We start from the raw sequence: 10,827 nt of genomic DNA, 5'->3' as shown, positions 1-10,827 counted from the left end.
AGCAGGGAGGGGAGAAAATAAGGGACGACCTTGTGATGGTTTGGAAGGCAGGAGAGATTAAGTGAGAAAAAGGAACACCATCTGGGGCTTGGCTACAGTTCCTACTCTTTTGGCCACTTTGCTGCACATCTCTCAACGAGTTGAACTTACAAGAGCTCAAACTTAAGGGAGTTGCATACTCTCATGACATTTAAGGAGCATCTAGAAAAGCACTTGAATCACCAAGGCATAGAAGGCTGAGGGCCAGTTGTGGACAAATGGAACTTGTACAGGTGAATACAAAAGCTGCCAATGGACATGTTGGGCTGAAGGACCTGTTTCTTTGCTGTACAACTCAACTTCATTTTGCCTCACTTATATTTTGCAATTTTATTTAAAAACACCACAGCAACAGAATATTTGGTAAAATTTTATTTAAAAATACAAATTCACAGAAGCAAAATGTTGATTTAAAAGCAATACGATTTTTGTTGCTATATATCAAAAAAAAACTCACCCTTCAGCACCCGATCCATCCCCCTACGCATTCAAATTCTCCCACCACGGTCACAGTGTGGCTGCACTGATGTGGGGTGAAACACCATTAATCTCAGGGCCTTATTAAGCAATAAAAAGGTGCAATTTAACGAGAACAAGTCTCGACTGGTGATTTTGTGAAATTTGGGATTAAAGATAATTTGACAAAAGGAAAGTTAAGAAACTCAAGGGGCAAAAAAACTCATGGTCAGTTATTATGACCTGATGTGCACTCATCAATGCAGTGGCGGTGGAAACAGACTCGATGGTGACTTACAGAAGCGAGCTGGACAAATAATGGAATTTGAAAAATGTGCAGAACTCTACACATAGTCGACTAATGGACTAGCTCTTTCAGACAGACAGCACAAACACAAGGAACCCATTGCCTTCATTCTGTGCTGTAACATTCAAGGATAAACAAGATTCAACAGTAGCAATGCTCCCACTGAACAAGAACCATCTCCCTTTAATTGAAGGGAAAACTCCCACTGCGTTATCACACCACTATCACTAATGGCCCTGGAATTGAGGAGGTATTTATGGACCAAACACATTGGTGGGCCTCGAGCTGCATGTGGACCAGTCCAGATAAGGACAGTAGATTTCCTTCCCAAAAGCTCCTTAGTAAACCAGAAGGGTTTAATGACAATTTAGCAATTTCACGTTCATTATTACTGATACCAAACATCTACTTGATATTTCCTTAATTCCAGTTTATTAAGTTTTGCAGCTGCCATGGTGAAATTGGACCTCAAGGGCTGAAGTACCTATTTCCATGCTGTATTACTCTATATTCCTGGATCGTTGGTCCAAGCCCCCAGTTGCTAATCTAGTAACATACCAGGAGCACACGTAGGTCACACAGACCCCAGATGACTCTGCCATTCAGTACAAACACAGCCACAATATTTTCCTCACTGAGTCCCTCCAATTCCTGAAAGTCTCTCAGTCAGTCGACACCAGCCTCCAATTCATTCAATAACTGAGGTATCTGCAGCTCCCTGAGATACAAAATTCCAAAGGTTCACAACTCTTTCAGTAAATATATTTCCCAGCTCAGTCCAAAAAAGGTCACCCCTCATCCTGAGGTTGTGCACCACTTCTTGTCTCTCTGGAGGAGGAACCAGTATCATGCTTTACTCTGCTCAAATTACTGGACTAGCGGCCACAGTCTGGACCACTGATCCAGAGACTCGAGTTGGAATCCACCTACACTGGCTGGGGAGTTTAAATTGTCATTAAATAAATGGGGAATTAAAATGGCTAATCTCGGTACTGGGAGCTTGAAATTACCAGATTGGTGTAACAACTCCTCTGGAAGGCAAACCGTCTGCTCCCGGTCCAACCTACATGTGACCTCAGACTACCAAAGTGATTGACTCCTAACAGGCCCCCTTAGTTCAGGGGTAAGGAAGGCTGGATAAATCCCAGCATTGCCAGGGCTGTTGTAGTCCTGTAAATGAACAAATTAAAAACGAAAGCCCTCTCTGAACGTTATGTTGCACTGAATCACCCTTCAATTGTTTATGCTTCAGAGAACGCACGCTGAATCCGCCCTCCATCAGCAGCCCTCTCCCCGTGGAAATCAAGGACCTTGGCTTCACCCACCAAGTGCTGACTTCCTTGGGAATGGCGACCACAACCGGAAATGATAGTCCCAGCACGGTCTCACCAATACCCTGCAGCCTAGCTCATACTCCAACCCCCTTGCAATAAATACTGAAGAGGAAAGTTAAACCCAGGCTACAAAGACATGAATGAATGGGGATTCTAAAGGACTGTTGAGCTGTCAATTTGCAGTGTGGAGCACATCTCTCGTGCACCATTGGACCAACAGTGAGAGTACAGGATGACACACGCAGTGAAGGTCTCCCACTCCTCACTGCACCAGTGCAGATGTCCAGACCCATGTAAGAGTCTGAGGCTGGAATGTCCCTGGTCAGAGCTGCTCGCTGAATGATACAAGGATACCACAGGGAGCTGTTGTAAGAAACTAAGACAGCAACAAATCCCAAATTTTGGAGCACAGTCCCAATCTCTAGGTTATAAAAGATGGAGAGACACAGAAGATGCAGGAAAAACAACTGAGAAGATGGCACCAGAACTGAGAGCTAGTTGGTATACAATACAACTAGTATTGTATACCAAGCTGCGCCCGACTTCTCTGGGAAAGAGATGGCTAAGGGGAGACATAATATGGAGGTCTCAGAGGCAGATGTTGGGAAGATCTTATTTAGAATCCAAAACCAATGACTATAAATAGAACACCAAGAAATAAAACAGGGAATTCAGAAGAAACTTATTTACCTAGAGAGAAGTGGGAATGTGGAACTTGATAGCATGTGGGTTGGGAGCAGTGAACACTGTTGGTGCATTTAAGAGGAACCAGAAGGAACGGACGACTTTGTTCAGTGTTAGAGCTGGTGGGGTGGCAGGAGCCTGGTGGTGACTCTGCTGTTCTTGTGCTGACAGTGTTCACCTCCGGTGTACCCGAGTGTTAGAATGCTTCAATCTGCCCCAGTTTAACCAATTAAACTGTCAGAAATTCAACCTTCTCTTTCTCATTTTTATTTATTTGTTCCAGCGATGTGGAAGTTGCTGGACACACCAGCATTTATTGTCCATCCCTAAGTGCCCCTGAGCTGAGGAGTTAGGAGTCAACCACATTAAAGTCACACACAGGCTGGACAAGGTAGGGACAGCGGATTTCCTCCCTGGAGGTCATTAATGAACCAGGCGGGTTTTTATAACAACATGGTTACTGTCAGTGAAATTAGTTTAAAGATCAAAATGTATTTATTTTCCTGAATTTAAATTCCCCAGCTGCCATTGTGGGATTTGAACTCACGGCTCAGGATCAATGTTCCCGAACTCTGGCTGCTAATCCAGTAATTTGACCATTATGCTACTGTACCCTTGAATCTGATTTGCCCAAACCACAAAGTTTACTTTCACTACATGAGGGGCTAAGCCTTTCAAGGGTACAGTCCCTGTTGGCACCAAGTTGAAACAGTAGAATCAGGATATCTGATTTTGAATGGCCAGAAGAAGATACTTATTAATGAATTGCATACAGTCAGAGAAAGAATAAATATTATTCCAAGCTTAACAATGTTAGGTGCCCCATACACCATCCAGAAGAAGGATGAAGCAGTCTGCTTGATTGACACCCTATTATAGATCTGTGTATGGAGGATGATCTAAGCTGGGCTGAATGGCCTCCATATAGTGCTGCGCACTTTTACCTGAGAGACTGGACGGTCATTGGGCAGCGAGTGACCAAGGCATCCAGTGCAAGACTTCCACACTGACTGTTTAACCCTTTGAGTACCAGAAGCACCATAATCAAAGGAAAACTAAATTAAAAATAGACCATCAAAAAAGCCAATGTGGATAAGTGACCCCTTCAGAATATCCCACCTTAAGCATTAAATATGCCGAATTTGCAAATCAAATGTGCATTCACAGTTAATATGCCCAACTGGAATTAAAGATCAGATCCTCGATAGTGGTTAGTGCTGCTTCATGGTAGCAAAGAGCAGGCTTTGGGCCTTCTGTTGCCATAGTGATAGAGGCTCCTTCACAGCAGCAGTGGGTAGGCTTTGGGCTTTCTGTTCAGCTTCAGCTGCTCTCCTGGATACACGTAAAGCATAACCACTCCACTTGGATTGATGGTGACAGTGAACTTGGTGTCAAACTCCAGGCCATGCAGGGCTAGACCTGAGTACACGTCCTGTGCCTAAACATGGAAGAAATAAAACCAGATGGATCAGGGCAACACAAACTGGATGTTACACCTAAAACTGGTCACGGGGCCCTGCTGGGGGGAAAAGAAACATTTTAAAATATAGAAATAAGGCCTTTTATCGAAAATCCCAGTAGGTAAAGCTGCTGCCTCTCAGCTCCAGCTGCCTAGGTTCCATCCTGACCTCTGGCACTGTCTGTCAGGAGTTTAACATGTTCTCCCTGGTTTCCCTCAGGTGCTCTGATTAAACTGATTAACCCTGTGTCTGATTAAACCTGGCATGTACAGCCACCCCTGCTCAAAGGAAGCAGAGACTGATCCTGAGCTTCCAGTCTCCTCACTTTAATTCTCTATCCCACTCTCACCATCCCTCTGTCTTTGGCCTCCTACATTCACTGAGTGAGCCCTCTCAGGTGGGCTTATGGGATCAGAAGCCCAAAATGAGGAAGAACGCAATCATCTTCTGTCTGGGCACATTGCAGCCCTCAGGATTGTATATTTGATTAAACAAATATAGATATGTAGCTGTTAGCGTAACGCTATTACAGCGCCAGTGACCTGGGTTCAATTCCAGCCGCTGTCTGTAAGGAGTTTGTACGTTCTCCCCGTGTCTGCGTGGGTCTGCACCTAGCCAGCCTTGGTCTCCACCCTACCATAGGATTTTCCAGCCTCCCCCCTCTCTGCTTCCTAAAACATGCTTCTTTTCTCACTTACCAGCTCTGACGAAGGGTCATTGACCCGAAGCATTGATTCCGTTTTTCCCTCCTCCTGCCTGACCTGCCGAGTATCTGATTATATTTCAGATTTCCAGCATCTGCAGGTTTTTGTTTTCCCATGTTTTGGTGCAAGAGATGCAGCAGGCCTGGTCAGTGAGGGCTTGTACATCTCACACTCCCCGATGACACAGCAGCCCATTGAGACTATGCCATCAATCGCATTCCCCCACTTATTGCCCTGTAATCTATTCTCTCTTCATGCCCATCAACTCTCCCCTGACTCCCTGGTACTCACCTACACTAGGAGCAATTTACAGCAGCCAATCCACCTACCAATAAGAAAACCAGAGCACCCAGGGGAAACTCACACTGTCATTGAGAGATCATGCAAATTCCACACAAAGAGCACCCGAGGTCAGGATTGAACCTGGAGCTGTGGGGCAGTAGCACTAACCACCATGCCACCCATTGACCCAGGACCATCCAGGTCTCGGCAGGATCTACTTTGATCTTTGGTTGCCCACCTCCACAACGTAACAGGTAAGGGCTGAAAGATTTTGGACCAGCAAGCTACTCACAAAGCCACAATCACGAAGGCTACAGTACCGGGTCAACAGTGGCTCGGGTCACTTAAGCCCCAGGAGGTTGACTCCTGCTCCTTAAAATAATTGGACCTGCCTTTGGCCAGACCGTTTCCATTTCAGCACTTGTGGGACTGGTGACTGGGCACTGGGCAAGGTCCAGGCTCTAACTGACTCGGTCCTAACGTGGCAAATCGGAGTCTATTTACACCCCAGGACCTTGGAGGATCCAAGGGGCTCCAAAATTGGCAGGGCTGGGCAAGATAGACCCCTTGGATTGGGATAGGATGAAAGGGGATAGGGAAAAGGGGATGAGATGGGTCCCAGCGAAGGGATGGGCAGGCAGGACAAAGAGTGTACGGAGTGACAGCTTGTTAATGGGTTCACAGTGTCCTTGATTGACAGTGCGGACCCAAGATGGCAGCAAACCTCAGGAACCATGTCTGTTTTGTAATTACAGGGAAAGGTGCTGGATACTTCGTGAAGGGGTGGTTCAATTCCACGCTTCGTGAAACAGTTGACAGCACATCAAGTCTAGAGCACAATATTCGGCCACGCAGCCCAATGGTCTGAGCGTCACCTGAGCCATCCCCACCCAACTTCATCCCACTCGAGCACAAGCTCCCATTCTTTTCTCCCTTGCATTTATCCAGCTTTCTTCTTCCATGCATCACTTGTACTCTGCCTCATTTACTCCATGTGGTAGAATCTCTCATTCTAATAGAGAGCTTCACCAGAATCCCCATTGGATTTAATAGTGGCCATCTTCTGTGGCTAACCCTGGTTTTGGACTATCCCTTACAGCAAACACCTTCTCCACATCTCACCTACCAAACTGTCTCAGGAAGCATTACGTCACCTCAGCCTCCCCTTTTTGGAAAGAGCTTCTGTTTGTGAGAGCTTTCCCAGTAGTTACGACCCCTCAATTCTGATGTTATCACTTGGACTCAGTTTTGCACCTATCCCCTTTGCTGCTGTATCCTTTGCAACCTACGGAGGTAGCCCGCACTCACCGAGAACACCTTTGGGGCAGTGACATTGAGCTGGGCCAGAGACGTGGTATAATGGTAAGGCATGTCAGTGCGCTGGCTGAAGAAAGCGAACGCCATGGTTGACGAGGACAGCACTCGCATCCAGACTTGAATACCATTTTTACCCTGGGGCAGGAAGATGTGGGAAAACATAACATTAGCACTGAAAACACAGCAAGCTGCAACTTGCTGAAGAAGGGCATGTTAATGATGCATTGTGTCATTATTACATAAATCAACCAGGGGATTAAGAGATTCACTCCTTGTTGGTTGACAAGCCAATTCTTTATTACTTTCACACAAACTGCATCTCTTCTTCCCTCAGTTTTCCCAATAGTTACAGAAGCTGCAGGATTTCCACATCAATTGGCTGTCAGATTCACCACAGGAAGCTCGGCTTTGAATAGTGCAATTTGCAATGTGATAACTGTTATTGCAGAGCTAATTAACCTCCCTGGCCCAAAAAGGTAAGAGTTGAGGCAGTAGAGTTCCATAACTTCAGGCTGTCAGTTTCAGAAGAGATTTCATGAAAGGCAGTGAGAGGGGCCAATCCCATCAGATCCTTCCTGCATAGTTGGAGTCTCAATCCTAACACATGCTGCCTTCGAGGCTGCAGTGCAAATGAGATGGTCATCCACCATCTTATGGACTTGCATTTGCCAAGGTTTGGAAATGGATGCAAGGGTCCTTGTCAAAGTTCACCCCGAGGAACTGCTTAAAAGGAGGCTCTGTGATCGAAAGTGAGGGATGTTCCCTGAGGTAGACATCAAGTGCTGCTGGAAGACCATTGACTCCGTGAAAGACATATTTTGGTCTGTCCAAAGCTTGTTGGTCTTCCAGAGCAAGGAGATTTCTGTAAGGGAATGCTGTTGGCTGGCACCTTCCAGGGTGGAGGAATACATACGAAGGGATGCACTGTACCGCAAAGGTTCTGTGGGGAAGGACCTGCAGCCATTGGGCACTGAGGGGCTGGGCCCTTTGTAAAAGCTTCTCAAACACTTCACGGGTGCATTGTTCAAGGAGGAAACATGAGTGGTGCTGATGAATCACAAGAGAAGGATTGTATTTATTCTATTTATGATTAAGGTAAATTTTTGAAAAAAGTTCACTGTTGATTAAGGTTGGGCTTATACTCACTGGAATTTAAGAGAATGAGAGGTGGTCTTATCAAAACATATGAAATTCTGGGGGAGCTTGGCAAAACAGATGTTGAGAGAATTTTTCCCCTGGTGAGGTATATTCCAAACTCCTTTTCCTATTTCTTTTGTTATGTTTATGCAAGAATAATGCAACTGGTTATAGCTTATTTAGTTGCAATGAGAAAGACTCAAACTATTTGAGTTTCCTCTAGCAAGACTCAGTAGATTTATAAAGCCATTGGAGATAAAGTTCACCCCAACAAGTTACTGCCACTATGTAAAGGAAACCACAAACCCACAGTTCAGTGACACACATGACATGAACACACATGATATGCAAACACTTGTGTCCCTCATTACAAACACAAGCCCCCCACCACATACACACACTTCTAGCACCTCTAACCTTGCCTCAACCAGAAACATTCAACCACAGAGGCCAGAAATTGACCTGTGATCTTTCAGTCCATATAATTTAGTGGCACATGGACCTTGTATACTTTGGCTACTTGGAAGGGCCCCAATCTCACACTGTTTCACTTTTGCCATGTACCTTGATACCCTATTGAAACCCAAAACCCCCTCATATTTTCTTGCATTGAATCAGCTCCCATTCCCCCACTTTTCCCCCCATTAACTATTTTCTCACCCATGCCCTCATCACCATCCTGACCACTCCTACCCTTTACCCCATCACTTACCTTCAGTATCATACGGCCCTGAATTCCCAGCGGATCCTGGCTAATCTTGATCAGCAGTTTGTTCTGTAGGATGTAAGCATCCGACCTGGATATTGTCCGCAGGTCATTAGACATGAAGAGGGGAGCTGCAAGAATGGCCCAAAGAGCCATCTGTGTCTTGGACTGCTCCTTGCTCAGGCCAAAGTTCCCAATAATTAACTAGAGAGAAGATCAAAGAGAACGAGAGGATGAGAACAGTGCACTGCCATCACTGACTATCAGTTTGCATTTGCAAATTGTCTTTGATGATACCAAAACATGCCACGATGCTTCACGGGTATTTTTAAAATAAATCTAGCACTGAGCCAGGCAATTCTATTGCGCGAAAGATGACGTGGATTTCCATCAAAGGAGGAGAGAGAAGTAGAGAGGTTTGCAGAGGGAATCTCAGTTTGGTGTCTAGGCAGCTAAATGCAGGGTGAAAACAGTGGGAGGCGAACAAGCTGGAGTCAGCAGAGCACAGAGATCTCGGGAAGGGGTGAGAGAGATAACAAGGGAAACGTCAAGGAGGGGTCTGAAAACAAGAATGAGAATTTAACATTCAAGTTGGCTGGGGGACTGGGAAACAGAGACGTCAGCAGCCGCAGGGATGATGCGTGACTGGGACTTGGGGACAGAACACAAGAGCTTTGAATGAATTCAGCTAAACAGAGACTACAAATTGGAAGATCGACGAGGAGGTCATTGGAATAACCTAATCCAAAGGTAACGAGGAGAGTTTCATAAGTTGGGCATGGGCAGAAACAACTTTAGGATATTTTATAGAAAATGTAAGGGTTTTGTTGATGCAAAGGGTACAGGGTCAGAAGCTCAGCTCAGAGTCAGAGAGGTTGCAACAAGGTCAGAACAGTCTGGCTCAGCCTTGGGCTGTGATCTGGGAAAGGTGACCAAGTGAGTGGTAGGACCAAATGGACACTAAATGATTGAAAGTTCCCTTGCAATGCTCCATGTAAGAAAATTCAAAGCACAAAAGTCCAAGTGAATAATGCTTCTATTAGAAATGTCACCCTACTCACGTTTCATCCTGTTGGTCTAGGAGATCCCCAGATTCCTGAGGGAATTGTCCCAACCTCCTGCTGACATTCCAGAAGAAATAGCATGGCGACTTTCAACATTTTCACTGTGTGTTCCATCAATCATTAGTCCCCACATTCCCCCACCCACCTACCACCTCTCATCCTGTTTCACATCCAAAATTTGGTTTTAGATACCAATGGGACATAGGCAACTTTGGCTTGACCAGCACACATCGTCCATCCATATCAGGCCTCGAAGGTGGTCAACTTCCATACAATACTACTGATGTGATGGTGGCTCATGGGTCATACAGTTGCTGCAGAAACTGCTGATTATAGCACTAAGGAGCCAACTGCTGGACCTAATGCACGTCACTAATAAGGACACAAAGAAGCTCACGCTAAGGCAAAGTGCACTTTTCCAAATCATATTTCATGACTTCAGGATGACTAAGCAGCTTTTTGTCTCAACATTGCAACTTGCAATAACCAGATACCGCACAACAGCCGAGTCCTTGATTTAATAATGCTTCCAAAAGCCAGATTTCTGGCAATGCAGCACACCCTTGATACTGGATTAAATGGTCAGGTATTTCAAGTGGGACTTCAGCCCACCACCTTGTAAAGGAAAATCAACAGTTTCCATTAAAGCTAAGAATTCAGAAATACCCAAGGAAAATACACAAGGGGAGTGGAAACCGTAAAGCATCCGCTAGTCCACAAACCTGCAGCTTTTAACCTGAAGGGCAGTAAGTTGCGGAAACATGGGGGATGGGCAGTGTGGTGAAGCAGTGTCCACGTACCATGTCTGGGTCGTTCCACCTCCCTGGGCCAGCCGCCGGCTGCAGCACATCTTGGTGCTCCCCATACCAGTTGATGATGCCCCGGACACTCTCCCATGAGTCATTGATGTCAGCATAGTTCCTCCAGAGATTGCAGATCTCCCCCAACAGTGTGTAGTTCACCTGCAGACAACCCATTGAAACAAAAAGTCAGAGCTAAAGCCCCAGCTGCCCAGACTTCATTCTGTAAGGAGTTGATCCACTTATGCCTGCATCAGAGTGCAAAAGGTAGGGGGGGTAGGAAAGGAAGAGAATGAGGGGAGAAACCAGGAGTGCAAATGTGTAGTGCCTTTCAGAACATCCCAAAGTGCTTTTAAGCCAATGATGTGCTTCTTGAAGGGTTGTCAAACCAGGTCCTCCTCCATGGACACGGTCTACACTTCTCGCTGCCTCAGAAAAGCAACCAAAGTAATCAAGCACCCCACCCACCCCAAACACACACTCTTCTCCCCCCTCCCATCAGGCAGAAGATACAAAAGCCTGAAAGCACGTACCACC

At 45.8% G+C, this 10,827-nt stretch overlaps 1 protein-coding gene across 3 annotated transcripts in view; it reads right to left on the bottom strand.

The window, feature by feature from the left end:
- Positions 1–402: 402 nt before the first annotated feature.
- LOC127585510 (alpha-N-acetylgalactosaminidase-like) overlaps positions 403–10,827 on the bottom strand; it is a 31,384-nt gene continuing 20,959 nt past the window's right edge. For all 3 annotated transcript variants that reach the window (XM_052043027.1, XM_052043026.1, XM_052043028.1), the window contains exons 6-9: positions 10,291–10,452; positions 8,433–8,630; positions 6,575–6,718; positions 403–4,258 (exon numbers count right to left, since the gene is read on the bottom strand). In XM_052043027.1, the coding sequence (XP_051898987.1) occupies positions 4,100–4,258; positions 6,575–6,718; positions 8,433–8,630; positions 10,291–10,452 (663 nt within the window). In that variant the 3' untranslated portion in view covers positions 403–4,099. The remainder of the gene's footprint in view (positions 4,259–6,574; positions 6,719–8,432; positions 8,631–10,290; positions 10,453–10,827) is intronic.

The sequence above is a fragment of the Pristis pectinata genome, chromosome 33, assembly GCF_009764475.1.
Source record: "Pristis pectinata isolate sPriPec2 chromosome 33, sPriPec2.1.pri, whole genome shotgun sequence".
Lineage (NCBI taxonomy): Eukaryota > Metazoa > Chordata > Chondrichthyes > Rhinopristiformes > Pristidae > Pristis > Pristis pectinata.
The sequence above is the reverse complement of the archived record's forward strand: the minus strand, read 5'-3'. Positions and strand labels throughout refer to the sequence as shown.